Source organism: Pimephales promelas, chromosome 5 (assembly GCF_988280905.1).
Source record: "Pimephales promelas chromosome 5, fPimPro1.hap1.1, whole genome shotgun sequence".
NCBI lineage: Eukaryota > Metazoa > Chordata > Actinopteri > Cypriniformes > Leuciscidae > Pimephales > Pimephales promelas.
In genome coordinates, this window is record NC_142773.1 from 26,757,793 (window position 1) to 26,784,398 (window position 26,606).

Sequence of the window (26,606 nt, forward strand, 5' to 3'; positions counted from 1 at the left end):
CCACCACACCTGTCCCTAACCTTACCCATATCACACCTCAATAGCAGCAAAAGTGTTTTACAATACAACCTGAACACAATAAGTACATTGTACTTATTTTCCTATGTAAGTAGCCACTTAATATAAAGGGGGACCAACAATCCAAATACAACATAATGCATTTAAGGGCTAAAAAAGTGGATTTTGCATGATATGTCCCCTTTAAAACAGAAGACATGGAGACAATGTCAATCACTCAATGCTTTTCCAGACTATATTCATCCAGTAAAACATTTATTTGAAGGCTTCTTGAAATATAAATCTGTGGTTTCATATTGCTCTGTGGTTTAAAGGTCAAAAACACAACTTGGTTCTGAGAACCACTAAGGCCTTTTAATTCATCCTTTTTGAATTGCAATGGAGTATGTATATTTATATCTGCCTTTAATCCTGTATAGGCAATGAATCCTTTGATAATTCTCATCTGACAGTGGCCTCTTGCACCGTGAGCTGTATTCCAAGCGGAGACGGATTCTACAGTTTATGGCGCACTTAAGCTTTTACAGGAGTTGTGTAGCTTAACTGACAGGCCTGAGGGGTGGCAGCCAGGAGAGAAGTGATGAAAGACAGTTGAAAGAAGGATCAGATATCATTTGAAAATGTTGAATCCCCTGTGAGAGGACTCAGTGGCTCTCTAGAATCACTCATACAAGATGCAATTTTGTCAAATTCGAAGGCTTCGGTAGGCTGACTGAAGGGCTCAGTTCAGAGAACTGAACCTACAGATTGATGTTTCCACTCTAGACTTGTATCAAAAGCTCTCGGATTTAATGCTGAAATGTGTATCAACTGAATAAATGACTGTGGTCTGTTCCTTCTTGCAGGCTGCCCTATGCAGGGTACTTTGGAGGGGTGTCTGGCCTTAGCAGAAAACAGTTCCTCAAAATCAATGGCTTCCCAAATGAGTATTGGGGCTGGGGAGGTGAAGATGACGACATATACAACAGGTAAGTCAATAAATATGCCATCTTTCTCTTTTATAAGTGCCTTAGCCAAGGTCCCTTAAAGTCAAGATAAAACAAATGTCAAATCTTTTCTTTTGTTTTGGGGATGTCTGATAGTGTTTGAAATGTTCTAGACATGCTGTTAAAAAGTCTCGACTAAGCATGCGTCATCAGAAACCGTCTCTTAGTCGCTGAACAGTGTCCTTGCGCTGTTTACTAGTCTTTTTCTTTCTCTGTGTTATGCAGCTCTGCAGGGAACAGCTATATATTCTCGCCACTCACAAATCTACACCATGTCCAAACAGAAACGTGTGAATAGATGATGCTTTGCTGCCTGATGCCTGTCTCTCCAGATAATGAATAGCTGCGTGTTCACTAGCTATCATTTCTCCCCGCTCAGGTGATGAGAGAGCAAAACCTGCAGTATATCAGGGCACACATGCATTTGCAACAGCGATAACACTTGTGGAGAAATGTCCCATATGTCACTCTTTTCAGTTGTTTGGAGTTGCATTGATAGTATATGGCGGAAACTGGATGGTCTGATAATGCACGCCGTTATCTTTTTCTGCCTTTGCCAACTGCTTTTGTGACACAATTAGATGGATTATATAAGTAAAAATAAGCATTATAGCTTGATATAAACAAGCAAGAGCTTCCCCTGAGATCACCTCCTGAACTGAGCTGTTTTTATTGAGAGAATATAAATGACTCCATGTTGTTTTGAAGGAGTTTATTTTTGCTGCTCTTATTATACAGTATTATATATATATATATATATATATATATATATATATATATATATATAATCTTTTTGAACTTTCTTACTGCTCATTTTATGTTTTAGTTGTGTTGAAATGAGCACTTTTGCAGGACAAGAAATTATTACGATTTCAGTCTCATTTGATGTTGATACAATATTTATATACAAAAGTTCAGTTCAAAAGTTTGTGGTCAGTAAGATTTTTTTAATGTTTCAAAGGAAGTCTCTTATGCTCACCAAGGCTGGATTTATTTGATCAAAAATACTGTAAAACATTAATATTGTGAGATATTATTACAATTTAAAATAACGGATTTCTATTTTAATGTTTTAAAATTTTATTAATTCCTATTATGACAAAGCAGAAATTCCAGCATCATTACTCCAGTCTTCAGTGTCACATGATCCTTCAGACATCATTCTAATATGCTGATTTGATGCTCAAGAAATATTTCTCATTATTTTGAATGTTGAAAGTGGTTGTGCTGCTTCCCCATTATGTGTGTGTGTGTGTGTGTGTGTGTGTGTTTAAACTGTGATGTTTTTTTCAAGATTCTATGATGAATAGAATGTTCAAAAGAACAACATTTAGCTATTTAAAATATATATTTTTTATACTATCTATCTTTTAATGCTTTAACTTTAACTTTAAAAATGCTTAACTAGTATATACTATAACTAGTACAATTTATTTAGAAAAAAAAAATATCCCAAACTTTTGAATGGTAGTAAATATTAAACATGTAAAGTACACACTTATCCATGTCTATGAACTTATTGCATTATACGTTAGAAGCCTAGAAGTGCTTAGAAGTGGCCATGCATACATTTCTTTTATTCTTAGAAGAGATCTCAACAAAACAAAAGTTGTTTTCTTGCGACCTCTGTATATCTACAACAATAAAGTTTTAGCTGCCTTCTTGAAAGCGAATTAACCACAAATTAGCTGTAGTCAATGCCAAGAAAACAAGAAAAAATGGCAAGAAAAACCACGAGAAAAAAAACTTTTAAGTCAAGATCTCGAGAAAACAACTTTTGAGATCATTGGAATGAGATCATGTCCAAGTCATGAGAAAATTAAGTTCACGGCAATGCAAGATCAAAAATGAAGTGCCTTATAGACCATTTTGCATGATGTAAACAACACTGGTCCAGAAGCACTTCTTGTTTCAGTTTTTTAACACTACATGAAAGCTGGGATAAAATACAACCAACAGAAAGTTAAACAAACATCTTTAGGATGACTGTTTTCTTTACATGTGAAATAAAGAAAACAGTTACAAACTGAAACAGGAAGTGTTTCTGGACCAGTGTTGTTTACATCTTGCAAAATGGTCTATAATTGAAAAAAGTACAGCACACATTTAAAGCAAAGCATTTCATTTAAATATTTTTTATACAATTTAAATCATAAAATATAGATGACTTTACACACGCACTAAAATGTTTTGCTTGGGACCAGTAACTGTAAAAATGCTTTTGAGAAATGTAGTTCTACCAAACACTTTTTGAAGCCACTGTGAATTGATATATACAGCTTTGATATATTAGAATGAATATAGAATGATATATTATGAAGACTGAATGTGTGCTGTTTCACAGAAAGGGTGGTGATATAGTTCTTCAAATAGGCGAATAGTCCCTCAAAGATAACATGTAAGAGTAAATGGCTTGTGGATCCAGCTCTGTGTTCTGCCTCGAATTCCCATCTGACTGGTGGAGAGACACGAACAGACTCAGACTCTCGTCCATTCAGGTCCTCTGGGTGGAGGTTTACATATACTGTCACTTCTCTGGAACCAGTTTGCTGGGGCTCCAGGGACTCCCAGTTCCTGTCAGAACAACTTTCTCTCTTCCCACATATTTGAAGTTCACCGGTCTGACAGTGTGAGCCCAAGTGCCAATGAACATCCTCCTCTCTAAGCTTGAAATTCTGCAGGCCAGATTCTTAAAATCTGTTTTTAGTTTATTTTTTGTGAAGGCAGCTGGCTGGTTCATAAACCTTGTTTCTTGTTTTAGCTGATCCTGTTGTAGTACAGTTGATTCCTTAGTGTATTTTCTAGCCGTAAGGAAGAACTGGTGGCAGGCCTGATCAAAGATGCCACACTGAAATGGAGTAGGAAAGGTCAGCCACCATTAACAAGAGGCTACTGCAGCCATTTCTGCCCCTGTTTTTTTTATTTTGTATTTTTTATTTATTTATTATTATTTAATGTATATGATGGGGTAAGAGGGGTTATTTTGCAGCTGCACTGAAACTGTTAACTTTTACACCATTTTGCTATAGTCATAGTTTTTGTCTGTTGAGGAAAATATTCTATATGTTTAGTAAATATTTTCACCATTTAGCCAATTTCACTCTGATTATAATGGCTTTTTTTATTAATTAGCAAACATGTATTATATATTGACTTAAAGTCGGCATGAAACGGAAGTTGAGATTGTCATTTTTTCCTTGTTGTGTCGTATATCCGAGTGAAACGGAAGTTGAGATTGTCATTTTTTCCTTGTTGTGTCGTATATCCGAGTGAAACGGAAGTTGAGATTGTCATTTTTTCCTTGTTGTGTCGTATATCCGAGTGAAACGGCTACCTGAAATTGGAAAAAAAAAATGTAGGGCAGGGCTTGATTTCATCCTTCAGGAATTGATTTGATCGTTGGAGGTTGGGCGTTGCAAACAAAATGGCGGCAGATTTGAATGCGATTCTCTGAGAGGCTGTGCACCAATAGCCGCACCCTCATCGGATCTGCACGTGTCGAAATAGAAGAGAGGTCGATGGGGGAGGGAAGGGTAATGTATTTGATTAAAGATTATAAGGGTACATGAATTTAAAAAAAAAATAATAAAGTGCACAGATAAATCATTTATAATAAACTCTACAATATTACATATAAAAATAAGATTTGTCAAATTTGATGTCATGCCGACTTTAAACATCTACTTTTTATACATTCAAAAGATTGGGGTTGGTAAGATTTTTCAAGTCTCTTATGCTCATCATACAAAAAATACAGTAACTGAAATGTAGTAAACAGTAATATTGTAAAATAATATTACAATTTATAAGAACTTTTGTATTGTAATATATGTTTAATGTAATTTATTCCTGTGGTGGCAAAGCAACATTTTCAGCATCTTTACTCCAGTCTTCAATGTCACATGATCCTTCAGCAATCATTCTGATTTGGTGTGCATGAAACGTTTTATTATCTATGTTGAAATTGCAATGCTTTTTTTAGGACACTTTGATGAATGGAGCAAAAGAACAATTTGTTTTGTAACTAAATAAAAGTCTTTAAGGTCACTTATCTATTTAATGTGTTCTTGCTGAATAAAATTAGTATTGATTAAAAAAAAAATATCTTACTTTAACCAAACTTTTGAACATACTTGTATTTGAATATATAGTTCACAATTGTAATACAATTTTGTTATTTTTTATGAATGATTTATTTATTTTGGTGTCCTTTTTTAGTATTTCTATTTATGATCAATATCTGGATGGCAGCCATCAAACTCCGGATATGGACAATCCCTTATAACTGTCGTCAAGTATTTAATCTTCTTACGGCAGCTTCATAGTAATGTTCTTTTTAAAATAATAAGTCACCAGAAGAGGCATTATCTATAAAACCTTCTTAATGGATAGAACAGCCACTATCGTGCTCTTCAAGCTGGACAGAAGGTCATGGCTGCATGCATTCGTAGAGTGAAGTCATTGCAGATAGAAATAGCCCAAAGGGATGTGTGTGAGGGAGGATAGTGGACTCAGATGACTGTGTCCTGGCCTCATGCACAGCAAATGTTCCGTCAGACTGGCTTGAAACAAAAAGCGAAGTTAAAAAAAGCCTTTGGAGAGTTTTCCTCTCCCCTCTAGCCATGTGGACAGAGAAACAGCCCGTCACTCTTTCTTTGATTTTCAACATCTGTGTAGTTCCATCTGTGAGAGGATGGAAGCCCTGGAGGGACATTTCCCTTACAGTGCAGCAAGAAAGAGGCAGTAGACAGGTGTGCTCCACTGTGGATTTTAAGTTGAAATTTAATAGTTATGAACAACTCTTGGGAAGACTGGACCAAAACGAGTAGTCTATTTTTGACGGCGTTCAACAGTCCCAGTCTGAGTTTGTGTGCAACCATGGGCATGTAGAGATACACGAGAATGATACAGTACATGATGTGAAATTCAACCTGCTAAAGTAGGTAGACTGCGTTACACGCCACTGCTGAAATCCACCCGTTGTCAAGCCCTATGTATTAATGTGAGTGTGCATATATATATATATATATATATATATATATATATATATATATATTATGTATTAAAAAGCTGATAAAAAACTGAGTAGAGTACTATTTTATTCCAAACAGTTTATGAGCAGAAATAGAGAATGAATGGTATTGTGTTTGGGGAGGGCTGCAATGGAAAAGAAAGCCAGACAAGGTCAGTTATTCTGCCATTTTGTATGACGACTCCTCTATCCCTCCCTTTCTCTCTTAATTTCCTCTCTTTCCTCACCATTTGTCTGTCTGTCTCACTCCCATATCTCTGACCTATCTTTTATTTCTGCTCCTTTTCCATTTCTGCACTGCCAGCAAGACATGAAGTAATAGTAATGATTTCATTTCCCCTCCACTCTGAGGGTCTAATGCAATTAAACAAACTGCAGGTAGAAAGAAAGAAAGGGCATCTAGAAAAATTCTTAGATAATTCAATCAAGGAAAAACAAATCTCCAGTCAACACTATTCAATATTACATCAGCATTCAGGCAAAGATTACCTTAATTAAAAAACTGACTTTTTGCCATCTCATTCATTTCATCATAGCCATTTCATCATATACCACTACTTTGGTACAATAGTAATGCTTGAGCTCTGTTTTTTAGGCGTAATGAGTGTTTCCCCATATTTTCCACTTTTGTTCTCTTCCTGCAGATGTTTTGATGAGTTTTTTTTTGCCTCTAAGGGTTAGGTTTAGTAGCATCTTTTGTTTGTTACCAAAAAACAACGGAAAATAATAATTTTTTTATACAGTGGCAAATAAGTCACACATCTTTCATATTTTCAACATGGATTTCAACATGGATCTAAAGTCTTTATACTGCACAGCATTTAGCTTTTTGCCCAATCAGACGACTCTCAAAAGCGCGGCGGCCCCAGAGTAATCACAGCTGTCTGAGCCGAGCGTAAAAGGCCAGAGAGTTCAAGGAACACTGCTGCGAACGAATCGCCCAGTATGAAAATGCTCGCTCCTCGCTGAATATGTGTGTAATATGCATAATAATGAACACAAATCCAGCAACTTATTTGAGGTTCATGGCTGTTTAGCCAAATTACTGCAGGTGTCCAGAACAGGAGCCAACCAAATAATAATTACAAACATGGACACGGTTATCTGAGCTTTTTTGTCATCTTTTTATGCCTCCTTCAAATACCTGGAAACTGAACTGATTCCAAAACTCAAATCAAAGCTGAAGAGCTAAAATAGTTTTTTACCCAGCAATGCAGTTGAGTAAAATTCAGATATGAGATATTCATAATTAGGCAATGTTCCCCGACTGCAAAATATATGAATATATTTAATATAGTTATAGTAGTCATAATCAGTATTATTGTTTTGTTCAGTAAAATATTTAAACATCTATTAATAATAATAATAGATCTAGTTTTTTTCAGAAACTAATTGGAATAGTTATTTTCACTTGTTTAGATCTATAGATCTACAGTATATCTATATCTATCTATCTATCTCATCCATAATGCACAGTCTTGTTTTACAGTTTATTTAAAATTTACAGTACAAAGAACTGGTTACTATACAAACTATGCAAAATTTGGTCACTGTCATGCATCAAGTTTTGTCCTCAGTGACGTTTACAAATCCACTCTCTTATGCCGTCGTCTTTATTGTTTGCATTGTCTTTTCTCTCATTATAATCTCAGGCTCTCAGAAATCTCCTTTCTGTTTCTGGGTCAAGAATACCCAGAGATTACCTTCAATCCTCCTAGCTACATTATTTATGACAAAGACCTTGCTCTTGTAATATTACGATGAGGTATATAAAATGTTTTAAAAAATCATAAGATCCCACACAAACACACAGTAGGCATGCCCTTATTCTCCTCGGAAGGATTTCCATCTAATCATATACTTTAAGAAGGGCGTCATCCCTCAGAAACGCGAGGCTCAGAGCTCGAATGACACGATGCTCACATGACAAACATAAGATTTGCCCTAATGCCAAGACCTGGAGACAAGCAGGGAGATTAGAATGGTTGGATTGTTCAAGCAATCCTGAGTCGCTCTAAGCTGTAGTTACTCAAACAAATGGGATTGTACTTCAGGCTGGGTATGTGTGGAGCTGAGTGGTCTGACTGCTCTCTTAAGCAAACATTCCCGACTTAGTTCTCAGTTACTGACTTGTTTTGCTTTGTTTTTTTTTCTAATTCTGCCTGGTTTTCTGCTCATTTGACATTTTCTGGCAAGGCATTCATGTGGGTTAACGAGTCTTTGATTAGCTATAGCTACTTAATGTTCATTGTTTGTTAATTAGTGAAAGCCTAAAGTGATGGTCAGTATCACTGATAGTAAAGTCTGTCTACTTGAATACCAAATAAGAACAAAATGATCTTTAAAAACAATAATAATAACAATAGTTTTCAGTTATTATCAAAAAGTCCAAAATGACAACAATAAAAATAAGAAATATAGCTGCGAGCAGCGATTGCGGGCCCAAGCCAGTGGCACCGCAACCTTTAGTTACCTAAAACATTGAAATTCCATTGCGTGCATTTTCCAAACAACCCTAAATAGCCGACTTCCTGTTGGGCTGGGGTAAAAAGTAAGAGTGTGAAGTATATATGAACCGATGAGATCTACATGTGTACCGAGTTTCATATTATTACATGCAAGCGTGTTTGATTTATGGACCAAGTTTTCGGAGCCCATTTCAGGGGGCGCTGTCGAGCCCCCCTGCCACGCCCGGGTACCAGCTTCAGCCCGGCCCTGATGGCCGCGGGTTCTGACCCATGTGCAAAGTTTCAAGAGTTTTTGAGCATGTTAAGGGCCCCAAAAGTGCCAGAATAGTCGATAGAACATTTAAAAAATAAATGATCCTAAGGAAAACAATAGGGCCTTCGCCCTTTCAGGGCTTGGGCCCTAATAATAATAGAAAAAAATAATCCTAACGAAAACAATAGGGCCTTCGCCTTTTCAAGGCTTGGGCCCTAATGAAATATATAAATAAGAATAATATGACCAATTCTTAATTATTACTAAGAAGTCTATTATAATTTATTAGCAGCAACAAAAAGATAAAATAATTGGTGGTAAAATAATTATCATTATTATTAACAATTCTGAATTATTATAAAGTCCATCATAATACTAATATTTATTAACAACCATTATTATTAAAATGTATTGTTATATTATATTTTGCGTCACATGGTTGTTATTTTATTTAGGGTTAGATGTATTGTTTTCATGTTTTTATGACCAAAGGACAATAACAGCATGATGGATATAGCACTGTATGTAAGATCTTCATCAATTTTGGTATATATTTTGAACATGTTTGAACATACTGTATTGTGAAGGTGGACGCAAAAAAAACTGACAGAGAAAGTATTTGTAATTTTAGCTGGGTGATTCTGTCTCTCCTCTAAACATCGACTATGACCATCATCAGACGATGTTGTGACTGCGTGAGGCCAATCAGTCGGTCAATATGAAACTCATATACGCTAACTATAATTTTTCTCTATTGTTCTCCCCCTTTCTGTCAGAATCACACTAAATGGAATGAAAGTGTCTCGGCCTGACGTGAGAATCGGCCGCTACAGGATGATCAAGCATGAGAGAGACAAGCACAATGAGCCAAACCCCCAGAGGTAAGACCCTATTCTCCTGCCACCTCATCGCAGTGTCATGTGAAACGCCCACCGCCTGTGCATGAGAATGCTCAAGATTAAGAAGCGCTGTTAGGAAGAGTTAAATCACACCACTTAAAGTATCCTATTCTTGTGACTTACTGATCTAAAATACAGCAGAACCTTTTGCACTGCAGATATAAGACATTGCTTGATATTACTGTCATTTTACAGTCTTCAGGCAGATTGTATTCTTGCAAATACCAAACACCATCATGGAAAGTTTTGTGGGTGTTTTGTTTTGTCTGTCTGGTCTACCAACTTAGGTCAGCACCAAACCAGCCTAGACCTGATCTAGTTTCAGCAGTGAGTTATCATTCAAATAATTGCTGAACTATTTTGCTTCATTAACATAATGTAACATTCAAATCATGTTTGTAATTGACAGTTAAAGAGCGATATGTTTTATTAATTTTAAGTTATTTTGTTTGATAGTACATCCTTGGTTATATCTTCAAAAAAATTCAGTGATAAAGAACAAAGAAGAATGAACCTATTTTAATTAAGATATACTGTTGAAGAAAATATGACATTGTAGAGTAGAAAAAAAAGCACACTTTGGGTGTGAGAACAAAAAAAAATGCCCTCTATAAATTGGAATTGCTCTAAACTGCAACCATTCAGCACAAACAAATCACACAACAAATAATTCCTACTAATTTGGAAGGGTAAAAATGCTGCATATCAAGCAGAACTTCTTCAGAAACAAGCCAATCTCACTATTTGTCGCAGCAACAACTATTTATGCTTTAAAGGCACACTTTGCAGGAATTCCGTTTTTGTCAAACAGCGACCCCTAGAGTCGCTGTGGAGTACTTGTATTTAATGTTACTGTCGTAAAAAAACACTCACGCTGAGCGTCTCTGCACTCACAGCCCGATACCCATTTTAAGCTGTTATATTAAGGTACAAGGTCTCAAATTTGCATTGCTGTTTTTTTCCCTATCTATTTTATTTAGTAAAATATGACAGACAAAATTAAATATTGCCTGAAATTGAGAAACATTTTTGTCAAAAGAAAATGAATAACTGTGAACATTGCAGTAGCTGTAATAATCCACCCAGTTAGACACTTGTTATAATTGCTGGTTTGGTGTAATGCTAAATTTATCCAGCTTTTGTCACTCAATTATCTGGGGCTATAAAAATGTTCTTTTTAAGATGTATTCATATTTCTAAATATGATTGTGTGTGTGTGTGTGTGTGTTAATGCCAGCTGGCGGAGGTTCTTAATGCTTGAATAGCTCAGACGTCACCGTGTGTAAAATAGCCCAATCAATGAGTCGATAAGCCTATCCTCGGACGGTGGGCTGAAAGCCAGATTGTTCCCAGGTAGAAAAGCTTCACAGCGGAGAAACTAATTGCAAAACGATTCCTGCAGTTGCAGGTTGGTCCACTCTTTCTTGGTGGTTGTCAATCTTGGGAAAGCTTTGAGCGAAATGGCAAGACAGAAGCAAAAGAAATGCCATTAAAAGTTTGGATTGGTCTTTTCTCTGGTAGGAGGTTTCACTCAGCTCTCACTGTGCAAAGATAAGAGTCAGTGATTTATTCTCTTTTGCTCAGTTTCATTCTTATTCTTTTTTCCCTTGATCTCTCTTTCTCATTCACTCTCTATCTCTCTATTTATGTCTCCCTCGTTCTTTTTGTCTTTTTCCTACAAGTGGCTCAGACAATCGAAGTAATGAGCGGGGCCCACCCAGGGAGCCACGAGCGCATGCTAAACTCAATTTCACTGGAGAGGACATAAGAACACGGGTAGAAATGAATGAGGTGTCTTTTCTGAAGTTAATGAATTGAAACAGGTCACGCTAAAGTAGGCCTGTTGTCACAGACAGGTCGTTTGTTTGTGTTCTGTCTCAAACGGGTAAAATGATGCAGTTTCGATAGCTGAGATCCACCTTCAGTACAACCATCAGACCGGAAAATGCGCCCCTTTTCGTTCTCTGAAACATTTATTTTATGCTGTTCAATTAACCCAGGGCAACTCTATCAAAACCTTGCAGGAATAGGATACAGATACATTGCAGGTTATCTATCTATCCAACACAGTCTCATGAAGATGCGTATCTATACCACGAGTGTCATTTCTCGTGGCATTTATACGCCAAAAGTGTTTTTTTCGTGTATATGGTACGCACTAAAAAACCCTGGGTTAGGTTTAGGGGGGAGGGGGGTGGGGAGTTCGTGCGTATTATACGCAAAAAAGTGCGTATCATATGTACGCAAAAATCGCGTGCCAAATACACGAAAAAACTGTTTTTGGCGTATAAATACCACGAGAAATGACATTCGTGCCATAGACACGAACTTTCATGAGATCGGGCTGATCTATCTATCTATCTATCTATCTATCTATCTATCTATCTATCTATCTATCTATCTATCTATCTATCTATCTATCTATCTATCTATCTATCTATCTATCTATCTATCTATCTATCTATCTATCTATCTATATGCAGTATATACATGATTTAATTTTTTAAGTCTCTCTTATGCTCACTAAGGCTGCATTTATTTTATCAAAAATACAGTAAAAACTGTAATATTGTGAAATATTTCAATTTTAAATTTAAATTATCATTTATTCCTGTTATAGCAAAGCTGAATTCCTTCTATGTATGCTGTTTTGGTGCTCAAGAAACATTTAATATCAAATTTTATAAAGTTTTTGCTGATTGAAATTTGTCTTTTAAAGCAGATGTACCTCTACCACTTAAACGTGGTTCTTATATTTTTATTAAAATGATTAAAATTGAAATTTAATCATTTAAATTAATACTTTTATTCAGCAAGAAATCATTAAATTGATCAAAAGTGACAGTAAAGACAATAATGATACAAAACATTATATTTAAAATAAATGCTGTTTCTTTTGTGTTTTATTCTTGAAAGAATCCTGAAATATTTTTTTAAAAATTGTATTAATATTTTACAATATTACTGTTTTTAATGTATTTTTGACTAAATAATTGCAACTTTGATGAGCATAAGAGACTTATGGTTATACAGTTTTATACAATTTTACAGCCGTTTTATTTTGTTAGTCAGAAAAGCTCCATTTAAGTGTACAAAATAAGTGAGCTATCCGTGTGCATGACGAACATCAACAGACCGACACAGATGTGGGCACTGTGGCTCAATGGCAATCAATATATCAGGAAGTGCGGTCTGAGATTGATGGATCTCAACTGCATCTCTGAAACAGGGCTGATATAACACACAGACATGCATCAGTGTAGGTGGTAAAGTCACAATTAATAATTGATTAGCACCATAACTAGAATAATGGGAAGTCATTTAGAGTATGATCCCTTCCTCTCTAGATTTTATTGCCTCCATTAGAGACTTGTGGGGATTATTCTAAGATGGCTCGTTTGTATGTGATAAGAGGTTTAGTCTCAAACCTAACAGCCTTTTAAAGTTGAGCAGGAAATTTGATAAAAGAAAGCTGGTTTGGGAAATTCTGTGGATTACTGACATTTATTTATGCAGCTCTTTCAACCATTACTTATTCACATTTTTCATACTTCCTGTGTTAATGTATAGGATTTTGCCTCATTTTCCCTGTAATTTGTCGATAACCATAGGGTGGACAATGTATTTATGTAGCTTCAGTTTGCATTTAGTCGTTCCCCCTCGAAAGGGAACTTGCACTGCGTCGATGGCGCTTTGGGGAACGCCTCAGGCATGACAGGTGTCTGAAATCACAATCAAATGTCTGGGCTGTCGCCGGTCAATGTGATTGCCGTGATTTGATTGTGATTTCAGACGCCTGTCACGCCTGGGGCGTTCCCCAAAGCGTCATCGACATAGTGTCTCATTCCCTGTTCTCAGGGAACAGAGGTTACAGTCGCAACCTAGACGTTATACATTTATTCTTGGGCCTTGTGTGTCTTTTTAATGACATTTTTGTACCTCAAATGAGTAAGTTAAAGTAAGTTTGGAGCACAAACGTCATAAATTGTCTGATGGTGTGCTAAGCTTACATGCTAGCTAGCTGTAGGTGCAACTGGCACCCATGTTTTTTTTTAATGTAAATGCTTACTGAAATGTTTTTTTTTTTTTCAAAACAAAATGGGCAGTTGATACAGTTCAAATGTGAAGTGAGAACTTTGATAAAAGAAATGAGGGATTAAAACAGTGTGAATAGCCAGTTGTCAGTGATTATAATGCAGACAAAAGAAAAGCATGGCTTTTTTTTTTTCATTATGACTAATTAATCCTACATTTACAATAAACTGCCAGGTGTCAGCTTTGAAATTAGATCATACTTGTGCTTTTAGTACAAAGGGTCCTTGAACTGTATCTGTTTCAGTTTGGGTATGCCATTTCTTCTCTAGCTTTTTCAAAAGTGGGTTGCAGCTTAACAGGTTAATCTATGCATGATACAGTTTGTACCATTTTGGCTATTGGCTTTTTTTTTATAGGTATTGGTCTATATTGGATATTTAATTGTGCATTTCATTTTATGTATATGTATGCATGCTGTATACATAAAATGAAATGCACAATTAAATATCCAAATATCGACCAATACCTATACAATTTTCCTTATTATTATCAAAGTTGAACACAGTTGTGCTGATTGATATTGATACATATTTTCATATAGGGAAGCTGATAATTCCTGCATCATTTAGGTTGTGATAACTTCCTGGCACTTTAAGTTTTGTTTTGATTTCCTGTCACACAGGTTTAGGTCATTTGTTTTTTAGACATACTTCATGGTTTAAATTGCTGCGTTTGCCAAGCGCGCCGTTTTTAAAGAGTTGCAAGAAAGAATTGATGAATGGTTCCCCTTTCCTCAGCTCTGTTACTGCCACAGCCGTCTTTGTTTGGTCAATCTGCAGAAGAGCATCAACCTCCATAATGAGACGCTATGCTTGCCGGTGGAACTGTGCTACTATTTATCAACCTTTCCCAGATTAGTTAGTCCTACGGCACACTGGTCCGTATGAATTTTAATTCTAGAGTGTGAGCCATCTCAAATACTCCAGTTTCATTCAAGCAGTGTACATAAATCATTATCTGCAGACTCTAATATTCTTTGTGGTACCTACACTGATATGGAAGTTGATTGCGTCACATAAATCAAGCTACCCTTTAATGGACAACTTGAACTCTTTCCTACTTTTGTGGTATATTTCAGAACAAGTGTCCTATTTATTAGTACAGTTAATCTTTGGCTAAGGCAGAAATGTTGAAGTGAATATCATTTAAAGTGTCTTAAGGGATGGAGATGTAATATAAAACACTACTGGGGAAGCACAGCTCCTGAATACTCCTATACTTTGATTAAGGAACCTCTCATTTTATTGATAAACTACGAGAGTCTCATATCCTAATCTCTTTTTCTCTTATCTTCCAGAGCCCAAACCAAAATGCTCCTTTTCTCCGCTGTATTAAATTGTAAAAACTTGTTATATTGCATAAAGTGTTTGAAAATATTCAACGTGGCTCATAAAATGTATGTTTGTTGTTTTGATACATTATAACTGTGGTCAATTTGTTCTTTTTCTTTGTGAGAGTGATGCTCTGTGCATTTTTATAAATGTTATTTCACCCCCTGCTGGTTGACATTGGTATAACCCTATGTAAGTGCTCTGTATTATGATACTTACCCTTTTTGACATTATTATTTGGCAGTGACTTAAAAGTATCTGTTTAATCAGTTTGACAATTCCTGAAAGTTAGACCAAAGAGCTTGGCATGACTAGCTCTATGCTGTGGCAGTTAAGCATTTGAACATACATTTGGCATGAGACCTGAACCTTGCTAAGGGAATAGTCCATCAAAAACATGGTGTTCCAAACCTGTTATTTTCCTTGAAACACAAAGACATTTTTAATAGAATCTTACATTTTTCAGTGAATATGGACGGTATACTCCAAGTCTCCTGAAGCCAAATTATGTTTTTGTGTTATGAATAGACCCAAAATCAATGCTTTTAACTCATACATTTTATCTTCAGCTCTGAAATCAATGATGGCACCTATATGGAGCAGGTCATGGTGTTTAGTTACAAGACAGGAGAACCATTGAGATTATTGACTTCCAATCTGCAGCAAATGCTGCCATATTTAATTTCAGAGCTGCAGATTGAGAAGATTATAAGTCCATAATGACTTTTGGTATTTCACAGAAAAAAATGGGGTACAACAGCTTGTCACTGGTGCATTAATCCTTAAAGGGTCGACTTTGTATCTTATCAACCCCTAAAAGTGGCATTTTAGTTGAATAGTAATACATACCATTAAGGTACTACTAAGAAACTTTTAGGAGTAAATAAGAGACAACAATTAGTTTGAAGTGAATTTTCTCTGTTTCTTCAGTTTTTGTAAATCCATGACACAGCTAATACGGTTTGAATTTCTTCTTTCTTTAGGTTCAGTAAGATCCAGAACACCAAGAACACCATGAGGAAAGATGGGATCAGCTCACTGATGTACAGAGTGGTGTCAGTGAAGAAGTATCCGCTCTATACCAACATTTCCGTGGAAATCGGCAAGCCTCCTCCCAGACCCTTCAAAGGATAGAAAGCTACCAGGTCTTGACCGAGAGGCCATGACCTTGCTAAAGTTCAGCACACACACGCACACACAACACAAACTCTGCCCAGGGTCATCTTCCTATGATGCAGCAGTGATATGCTGGATAGTTCTCAGGAATACATGGAAGCTTGTTGTGGATTCTTATCCTGATCCAGATCGAGATGTGCACGCGGTGTCTGGAAGGACAGAAACATCATCGTTATACCCCAAAGTCTGTTTGTTCAGACCTTGAGGATCAATACAAGCTTTTAGGCTGTTAGCGGGAGGACTGTTCAGTTGAGGTGAGTAACATCTGACGGTGATCTACAAAGAACTGCTTGGTCACTTGATGTAAGTCCGTCAGAACATACTGTACATTTCAAAAGCGAATGTGTCTTTGTACCTGCAGTGCTTGCAGTGTTCAAATCTCTTCTTTCGTATCACAGATGTTGGTGGATCATGTGAGGTTGATAAATTGGTGCTTGAAGTTGGCTCTTTGGATTATCTCTATCTCTTGCTCTCTCTTTTATTTTGAATCGTCTCTCGGGATTAAGCTGAATTTCGTCAACCATGAAAACACTTCTCACCATTTCTGGTCGCGGTATTATCATGAGAACTCGGGGGACAATTATGTAATGTGATTAGACTGGATCTTGACTAGTCCTACAAGCACATGTACTGTGTCAGTCAATATGACCCAAGTGGATTGTCACTGCAGATCCTCTGGCTGCCGTGTAGATGCCCGAAGAAACGGCAAGAACTTTCGCTTGGAGATAGAGGAGCTTCTGTAGAAGTTACTGATGATCAGACCTCTGTATCTATCACCACCTTCTCAAAACTGACTGTGTTATGAGCCACTCTCTCTTTGTTTACTCTCATTTGCCTCAAAGATTCATATTTAGACCTGTCATACATCAATGCTTTCTTTTTAAAAACTTGAAGGATGAAGTTAGTTTTGAGTGCATTGATCAAATAATGCACATATCGTTCAGTCTTTGAGTCTCGCATCTCTTCTGAGGATCATTTACAGAGGCTATATAGACCATTTCACAAGATGTAAACAACACTGGTCCAGAAGCACTTCCTGTTTCAGTTTTTTAACACTACATAAAAGCTGGGATAAAATACAACCAACAGAACATTTAAAACTGAATCAAAAAGTTAAACAAACATCTTTAAGATGTTTTCTTTACATGTGAAATAAAGAAAACAGCTACAAACTGAAACAGGAAGTGCTTCTGGACCAGTGTTGTTTACATCTTTTGAAATGGTCTATATAAATTCTGGTTTGATATTTCCAGTATCATAAAATAGTCACCCAGGGTCCAAAATCAACCTTTTTTCAAACCTGCCAATTTGAGTTAATTTAGAAAATTTACAGACCACAATTATGTCTTTCTGGCCAGGAATTAATATTGGCATTGGCGGGGGTTTTTTTTCTTCATATTTGTGAGAGCACAGATCATTAGAAGCTGAATTCAGCCTTTGTTGATTTGTAAAAAGTCCTATTTTACTTTTTTCAATTGTATGTCAAGGGCAAGGCCTATATCTTAAAGTGTAGGGTTTTAGAAGATTTTTTTTTTTATTCAAGAAATTAATTCTTTAAATTCAGTATTGTTTTTTTAGTACCAAATCAGCATACTAGAGTGATTTCTGAAGGATGTCTTGATACTGAAGAAAGACTGTCTTTGCTGCTAAAAAATCTAATTAATTTCTCAACATTGCTGTTTAACTGTATTTTTAATCAAATACATGCTGTCTTGGTGAGCGTTTTTATCAAAAACAAAAGATTTTGATCAAAACATAAAAACTGTTTTTGATCAATAATTTATGTGTCAAATAAGGAGTTCGGGTGGACAAAAAACAAAAAAAAAACAAAATCATGAACAAAAGATTGGACTAGTCTTAAAAATGTTCATCCAGTGTCATCGTCCTTTTTTACTCGCAATTGGCATTTGGTGAATGTTCATTTTGGACCCCATTACACTTTGAAAACTTGTTTTACAGTTCCATTTTATTTTACTGCCTGAAAACACCAAGCTGATGCCTTCAGATGTTTTATGAGGGGTAAATGTGAGGGGAGTGCTAGCTATTTTTTTTCTCTCTTATCGGCTTTCCTGCGTAGCGTGTGGACGTTCTTTTGTGCTATCAACGATTCTTTCAGCCCAGCACAGAGGAAGTCATTAATGAGAGACCAGACACTCTCCCTGACCTTTTTAAAATACACATTTCCTTTTCTTTTCTTCTCATGCCTTTCAGTTTAGCCTCACCAACCTATTTCATTTCTGTGTGTGCATTTGTACTGTCTTAACTGCTGACCCAAGCAGTCACTGTGCTACATTGGTTTCCTCCTTAAGTATTTCATCACCTCTGTCTCATTGGTGCCACTACCTGTCAGTTAAAAGTGCACCACTTCTGCCATGCCGTATTTGTACATACACCATCTAGCAAAATAACTGCTAAAACTTACCTGACACGATTTTGCCTTAAGCTCTTTGAATTTCCCTGCATTAATAGCATTAAAGATTATGTCTATAGTTTAATTTAAAGAAGTATGCCCTTTCTTTGCACATAGTCGAGTATTCAGAACTTTTCATTGATTATATTCAGTAATATTTACTATAGCTCTGTGACCTGTATTTTAAATGCTCAAAACAGTGTTGCAGAATGCATTGAATCCTGAAACCTTTTAACTCGAATGAGATTTCAAGCCAATATCCATATTAAAAAGACATTTTGCTCATCCCGAAATATCTTGGCAAATGAAAAGGAATCGGTTTGAGTCGGAGCGAGATGAGATTATTTCTTTTTTTGGGTTCTTGTATCAAGGCGCGTATTAAATTGAAGGAGAGAAAAAATATGAGTGCTTCTCATTTACATTATCGTAATTGTTTTAAAAAATGGAATCAAGCAGTCCATATGGTGTAAAGGGTCCAACATATTGGAGAGACATATCAGGCCTGACACATCATGATACTTTCGAATGTATAGTCATTTTTTGGGAAACTTTTTATTTTTATACCTCTCAATTTAAAGGTGTACTCAGTCATTTTTGTTGTTGCATTGATTGTAATGGATCATCATAGATTTACCACGTTTATTTCACAAGTGAAATTGTTCACTTGCTAGCTATATTGAGGCTGTTCAAAAAAAATATTTTTCTCATTTTCTTTTAAGAAATTGATACTATCATTGAGGTAGAAGGAATTCAAGTAGGAGAAAACCGTAACTTTAAAACAAACACCGATCACCATAATGGCGACTTTTTTTTTTTTTTTTGGTTGTTGTAAGTTTTACTCATTTTAAATGGTTAACTTTTAAGGAATTAATTTAATTAATCATTACTCAATTCTAATTTGTTAAATTTAATTAATAATATTGCTTGCAATCTGTTGCCACAATTTTTTTGATTAGATAAAGCATATTAATTTTTACAGTGTGTATAAATGTGTAAGTATAATTCAAATTTCAAAGAATAATGAAAAAAAGTATCACTGTTTCCACAAAATATTAAGCAGCACAGCATAATAAGAAATGTTTCGTAAAGCACCAAATCAGCATGATTGCAGAAAATTTACCTTCGCCATCGCAGCAATAAATGACATTTTAACATAATTAAAATATATAAAACAGTATTTAATAGTATTTCACAATATTACTGTTTTTGCAGGCTTTGTGAGAGTGCAAGAGATTTCTTTTATCTACATATTTATAAAATTACTGAGTGCACCTTTAAGGGCAATGTTCTGAAAAATGTATGTGGTGAAAACTGCTTTTTCAAAAGTTAGTCTGGTGATACAGTTTATTAATTTGATCTTAATTCATTCTTATATTGCCCCAGTGGCAAAAAAGCTGCATTAAAGTCTACACTATAGATATATTGTTTAGTCTTTTGAATGGATTTCAATAATATTCTAAATGTTATTGCCGTTTATAAAAGTATATTAATTTATACCTATATACAATCATCTTATTGTTCCATTAATATGTTTTTCATATTTCTTGTGCCAACAAATGCAATCAAGTGAAGCTCGCACAACTCCCATTACCAACCTTGCGAAGCACAAATGCTGTCCTTGAGATCAGGATGCTATATTATTCACCGTTCACTTCAGCAACTCTTGCTTTATAGTGCGAAATCACACCAGTGCCACAATGAATGCGCTTTTTATTGTGATGCCATTCTTTTATCTCACCCTTGGGTCAGCAAACCCTCCCATCCCGAGAACTTGCGCGCGCGCACACACACATACTTACATGTAATGCTCACCCTCTCTCCTTCATCTCCCTTTTTGCCCTCAGTCATTCTCTGGAAAGAACTTCATCTTGTGCTCGATGCTTGTTTATGTGAGAGAGAAACAGAAGTGGGAAAGTATTCCACACCTACACAATGACTTGCGTAAGAAACTACTGGCCTCAGGTCTTTATGTCTGGGGCACATTTTTAAAGACTTGCTAGGTTTTTTTGTACATTGAATGTCAAAAATACTAGATCTTATATAGAATGCATTATGTCATATCAAACATACTTTTTGTATACAATCAATAAATCTGATGCTACAGGAACTTGATGGTGTGTTACTGGATTTCTTGGGTGCAACGAATGTAGAATGCCATGTGTCTATACGTTTATAAGAAAACTGTTATGAGGCTAAATGGATTTGAACAAAGTAATACATCTCATATTTACACCTGATTATTATAACACCCACCTTTTTCCAGCACCAGTCCAAATCACTGCTCTGAGACATGGCAGTTTATTGGAAAGGGAACATCGTATCTCTAAACTGTCAGCCATGCGGAGGAAACTCAATAATATGTTCCTCAAAAAGTTTTTGGGGTTTTTTTGTATGTGACAGATGTTGCAATAAACTAGCAGATATAACACCACAAACATCCTCCAGATTTATATATGGGATAATAAGACAAGACACATAGATCACTTATGGTTTATTCATATCTGTGTACATTCTGTGTCATTGCTGCAAATGCAGGCCTCAAAAAAAGTAGCAATTTTCCCACAACTTTGAATGAAGTGTCAGAGCAGAAATAAAGCAAAAATGGGTCTGCTTTATTTATATATGATTCATTTCTTATAGGTCAGTTTGTTTGTGTTTCATGCTACATTAGCTGTTTTCATGCTTGCATAGCAGTAGCCTTGAAATCTGAATATACTTTGGTTTTCATGCATTTGAAGCAGACAACTATGTAAAAAAAAAAAACAGTACTAAAAATCATATATATATATATATAAAAAAACAATCACAAAGATTAGTGTAAGATCATCACATCTGCAGGTGCAATTGTGCACTGCACAGTGCCCAATGTCAAAGTTTTATAAACACAACTGCACTGTATACTAAAAGGCATATGAACAATGTAATATGCTCACTGTGCTATTTATAACCATGCCAAAAAGGTGTCTCAAAACTAAGCTTTATCACCTGGTTCATTAGAGAATATCCCTTAGTAAGACAAGGAAATAATATACCCACTCAATTTACATTAACTGGAATGTGAAAGGGTTAATAATGAAAAAGTTGTGGGCTATATATCCTCAACACTTTCATCAGGAAATATGTGGTTTATATATCTGCAGTCTTTGTCATCCATTTTATAAATTGGGATGACCAAATCCCAATTTATAAATGACAGATGACAGATGACCCCTTTTTTGACCTCTTTCCTCAGTTTAGCCCTCATCAGGCTGGCAGTTGCGGACATGGGAACACATTGCCAGACGGTGGCCCTCCCAATAACCTGCATCCTGTTCTTCATGACATCGACATTTAGTACAGGAGTCGACCCACACTGGCTCGCCTCCAGGGATCACTTGGGTCCTTGAGGCATTCACGTAACAGTTGGGCCCTGGAGCCACAAAGAGAGAGTTTATTAATGAAGCCCATTATCTGTAAGATGAATTATTCCAGCTATATAAAAGACATTCATTGGTTGATTTCTCAAACAATTGTAAACACTAATCCACATATGATATAATATTTCTTCTAGTATGCTCTGAACTTTGAAAAAATAAAAAGAAATTAAGAGAAACTGCGAGTAGCAATATTTTGAAATAACCCAAATTAATTGTGATTCCAGAATTATTTTTTTTTCTCATACCGAAAGGTAATCTCAGGTTGGGGTGCTGTCTTCGAGGGCAAACTGGTCTTTGGCCTGTGGCCAGACCAAGAGAAGCTCCTTCACATAAACTGTCTGGAAATGACAGCGGTCGAGAATGTGCTGAAGCGTTTCCTCCCATTCATACAGGACCACCATGTTCTAGTCCGTTTGGACAACATGTCAGTGGTGTCCTACGTGAACGGTCAGGGCGGTGTCAGATCCAGGTACCTCTGCAATCTAACAGAACGCCTCCTCATTTGGTCTCAGCATCATCTGTGCTCGCTAAGAGCTGTGCATGTGCCAGGCCACCTGAATGACGGCCCAGACAAACTATTCAGGGACAATTCCGGTGAGAACAGTACTCCTCTCTCAAGCTCGCGGCTCAATCTGGCATCCCCATCCAGAGCTCTGGTCTCTACACGCATGGTTGATCAACGGGTACCCATTGCCCTGCCAGAAGGAGTGATGGACACAATTACGCAGTCTAGATCTCCCTCTACCAGAAAACTTGCGCGTTTATATGGTCTGTGTTATCCAAATGGTACACCGACAAAAATCTGTACCCATGGGCATGTGGGGTCTTGCGCCTGCTTAGTTTTCTACAAGAGCTGTTGTATAAGGGGAGGTCCCCATCCAAGCTTACAGTTCGGGCCAAATGACTCTAAAGTCATCCTCAAACCTAGACATGGCTATGTTCCTAAAGTGATTGGCACTCCTTTCAGAGCGCAGATCATTTCTCTATCGGCTTTGACATCATCCGATAGCGAGAGCAAAGTTCCCTCTGCTCAGTCAGGGCGCTAAACCGTTTACACTGCGCGCTCCACCCCCTTCAGGTGCTCAGAGCAGCTTTTCGTTTCGTTTGGTGGGCGTGAAGAGGGAACAAGTATTGCGTAACCTGCCGTGCTCGCGCCACAAGCGACTTTCACCTCAGTCGATGAAAACCAGAGAAACAGCCTCCGAGCCCCCGCTTATATGCGCTAAGCCAAGCCCATTCTGGCAGGTTGTGATGCAATGAGGGTGCTAACGCCCTTAATTGGGCGTGACATCATGCTGCTACTGTTGCCTCAGGGCAGCCAATGAGCACGCTAGTCAGCCTGCTCTTAGTCTGCTAGCTGCTGCACTGCTTTGACAATGGATACACAAATTAAGGAGTATACTCCTTAACTTTTTATTTCAATTTTAAAGTTGGTTTAGATTAACTGAAAACTTTTTCCAACACTGAGGCAATTTGTATCTACAAAAATGCAACTATTTGAGGAACTGAGCATTTATCACATTGGTGAAGTATATGCTTTGATTTATGTGTGTTGTGTTGTTTTGCCTGCCTGCCTTATCTTTAGCCTCTGTAAACTCTATAATTGCCTTCATACTTCACAGTGTACAGAGAAAACAATACGGTGAAAGGTAAGCTCATAAGGCGCGATATCTTATTTCAGGTGCAGAAACCAGTGTAGCACATGGCCCAGCATCTGAACCTCCCCATCTGTTATTGAATGAATTATATGAAGATATTACATACAGCATCATTACCAAAGACCAAACACAATTGTGCCCTCCATTTATGTGTGGAGGCTATGAGAATGTCATACTGCATTGGTCAAGACCGAGGCAATTGCATAGAAGTTTAATCAGCCTTACAGACATGGCAAAGTTTTCTTTTAAATTCTAAAATAACCTTACCATCCATGCACTGAGGGCAGCATATCCCTTCCTGATAGACTGGATTAACACATGGTGGAGGGACACAGTCTGCAACCTGACAGTGGGCGATACCGTCGCTGTTGCAGGTACAATGATGGCATGCTGAGGGCTGTAATTCAAGTGTAAATCATCATTTGAAAATGTGCAATTCCATCAAAAGACATGTTTTACTCTATTCTTTCAGGATAGTACTGCTGGTTCTGTTTAGGCTTTTTAAACAGAACCAGCAGTACTATCAAATTGCTCGCTTAATGCAGACATTTGATGTTGTGCCAATCCAACAAAGCGTTTAAATATCCTATAATATGAAAATGCAATCAAATTCCACTCCCACACGGCTGTTTAAGTAGGAGCCACATTACCACCTGTGGCTCAGACAGTACTGGAAGTTGGGTTAAATGGACTGGAAGAAAATGATGTCAGCTCAGGCAAAGTGTATTCCTTGGAGTCTGTCAGAAGGCTTCAATTTTCCCTTCAAGGATTCCCCATTAGCCATAATAACCAAATCAAGGAGATAATGAAGCACATATAAGCCCGGTTCTTCCAAGCCTCTGCTACTAGGGATATTTCATTCTTCAATTCCTTAAACAGTAGCTATTAAATTGCCCTTTGTGATTCCAGTCTAGTGTGCATCATATTTGTTCTTCACCTTGACTCAGAACAAGAAACCTACTGTATTAGCTTTTAACTTGCACAATGATTAATTATGCATATGAATGGGTATGTAGGAATTGGCTCAAATCAAACTATTATCTTTCAGAAATAAAGGACTACTTTTAGTCTGAGTTTACAAAAAAAAAAACAAAAAAACATCCAACTTAAAGGGTTAGTTCACCCAAAAATGAAAATGAAACTCAATCTCAAGTTGATCCAAACCTGTATGAGTTTCTTCTGTTGAACACAAATGTCGGTAACCAGACAGTTAAGCTCACACTACATGATTTTAAGCCCAATTTGCAAATCGTTGAGCTCGCCGACAGGTCAGGGTGTTATCACGTGTAAATCGCGGGGGATTAGCGGCTGAACGCTTGCCAATCTGTTAGTATGAAAGACCCAACAACGCATCAAAGACAATCGCAGACGCATCACCGAACCCAGAAAAATATCTAGCATGCTAGATATCCAGAGCTGTCGCACGACTCAACCTCAGTGATGTCATGAGCTACAGCCAATCAGAGCACGGCATGGGTTGAGGTCACCGGGTAAATCTTATTTTTTCTTTTTTTGCGTTTTTTCTCAGAGCAAATCATCACACAAACAGTTTAAAGCACTAGTTTCTGTCTGACGTCCATATTCGTGTTGTGTTCTTTGTCTTTTTCACTGCGTATTGGCGCACGTGCTGTTTCGCGTCATTCCTGGTTTGTTTTATAGCAGATTTTTCTTGACAAAACGTGGTTTGTAGACTAGATAGAATCGTGGGTGACAGAGTTGTTGTCAACTCGTGTAGTGCGTTACCTCCTGTTGCAGATCAGTCATGTGGTGTAAACAACTCAACAACTTAAAAAACTCCTGATTTCACAGAAATCAAGTTGTGTAGACATTTTAAAACCATGTAGTGTGAACTATCTACAGCACCTATTGACCTCCATAGTAGGAAAAAAAATATCGGAGTCAATGGGTGCCGTGAACTGGTACCGTCAGCATTCTTTAAAATATATTCTTTTGTGTTCAACAGAAGAAAGAAACTCATAGCCTATAGGTTTGGAACAACATGAGGGTGAGTAAAATATGACAAATATTTAATTTTTTGGGTGAACTGTCCCTTTAACTTTATCATGAGCCACGTGATGGCGCTATATTCTGAATTTTCCTTTAACAGACACTCATCTTAAAAAAATTGGCGATGGAATTACGGTCTATTATTACACTTTTATTTGGTCACTATGTTAAGGGCTCGAAAAAGAGCAATTACAACAAAAAATATTAAAGTTAGAAAGCATTAAGACCTAAATCCGTCAACTTAGTGTACACATATTGTAATTTTGTTAATTCCCGTTCTTTCTTTCTAATGCGACCTTCGTATGCAGAGTCTTACAGACAAGTTCACCTTAAAGTGTTGCCCCAGCTCGTAGACTTCTCCCCCGTACTCGCAGCCGATCTTCTCGCATATCGGGCAGCAGTCTTTCGGGTAATGGCTGACATGGATGCAGGCGGCAGGCAGGGATGCGCACTCAGTCCGCGCGCAAGCAGACCCGTCTGTTGTACATTCGCATTGGGTACAATGATCTGAGTCTAAAAAGTACCATTCGCCAACATAATAAACACTGCCGTTTGCCTCACAGGTCGTCTCTTGTTGTCCAGCGCCCGAGAAAGCCACAGCACACTGTCCGCAGATTAACAGGGTAAGCAAGACTTGAAGAAAACTCCCCGGGGAACCCCAGATTACAGCCATGCCCATTACAGAAAACTTCTCAGTCCCAAAACAAGACTTGCCAATAAATAGATATTGCTATGCTATCTTAAATAACTTGCTACGCGTCTTTTTAACTAATCTGGATAAAGTTTAAAAGCGTTTCATTGTCAGAATGGTCTGTGCGCGCTTAGGATTCAGTTACGCACAGGGAAAGTTTTACTCC

The 26,606-nt window shown here is 37.0% G+C and overlaps 2 protein-coding genes across 2 annotated transcripts in view; one reads left to right on the forward strand and one right to left on the reverse strand.

Moving 5' to 3' along the window:
- Positions 1–20,775, forward strand: part of b4galt2 (beta-1,4-galactosyltransferase 2) — a 104,739-nt gene extending 83,964 nt beyond the window's left edge. The window contains exons 5-7 of the mRNA XM_039688434.2: positions 864–986; positions 9,534–9,638; positions 16,066–20,775. Coding sequence (XP_039544368.1) covers positions 864–986; positions 9,534–9,638; positions 16,066–16,216 — 379 coding nt within the window. The 3' untranslated portion in view covers positions 16,217–20,775. The remainder of the gene's footprint in view (positions 1–863; positions 987–9,533; positions 9,639–16,065) is intronic.
- Positions 20,776–21,783: 1,008 nt separating this feature from the next.
- On the reverse strand, positions 21,784–26,574 carry LOC120490920 (von Willebrand factor C domain-containing protein 2-like). The gene is made up of 3 exons (XM_039688433.2): positions 26,078–26,574; positions 24,010–24,139; positions 21,784–22,077 (listed from the first exon to the last, which is right to left on the reverse strand). The coding sequence occupies exons 1-3, from the start codon at positions 26,426–26,428 to the stop codon at positions 21,902–21,904; spliced, it is 657 nt and encodes a 218-aa protein (XP_039544367.1). The 5' UTR covers positions 26,429–26,574; the 3' UTR covers positions 21,784–21,901.
- Positions 26,575–26,606: the final 32 nt, after the last annotated feature.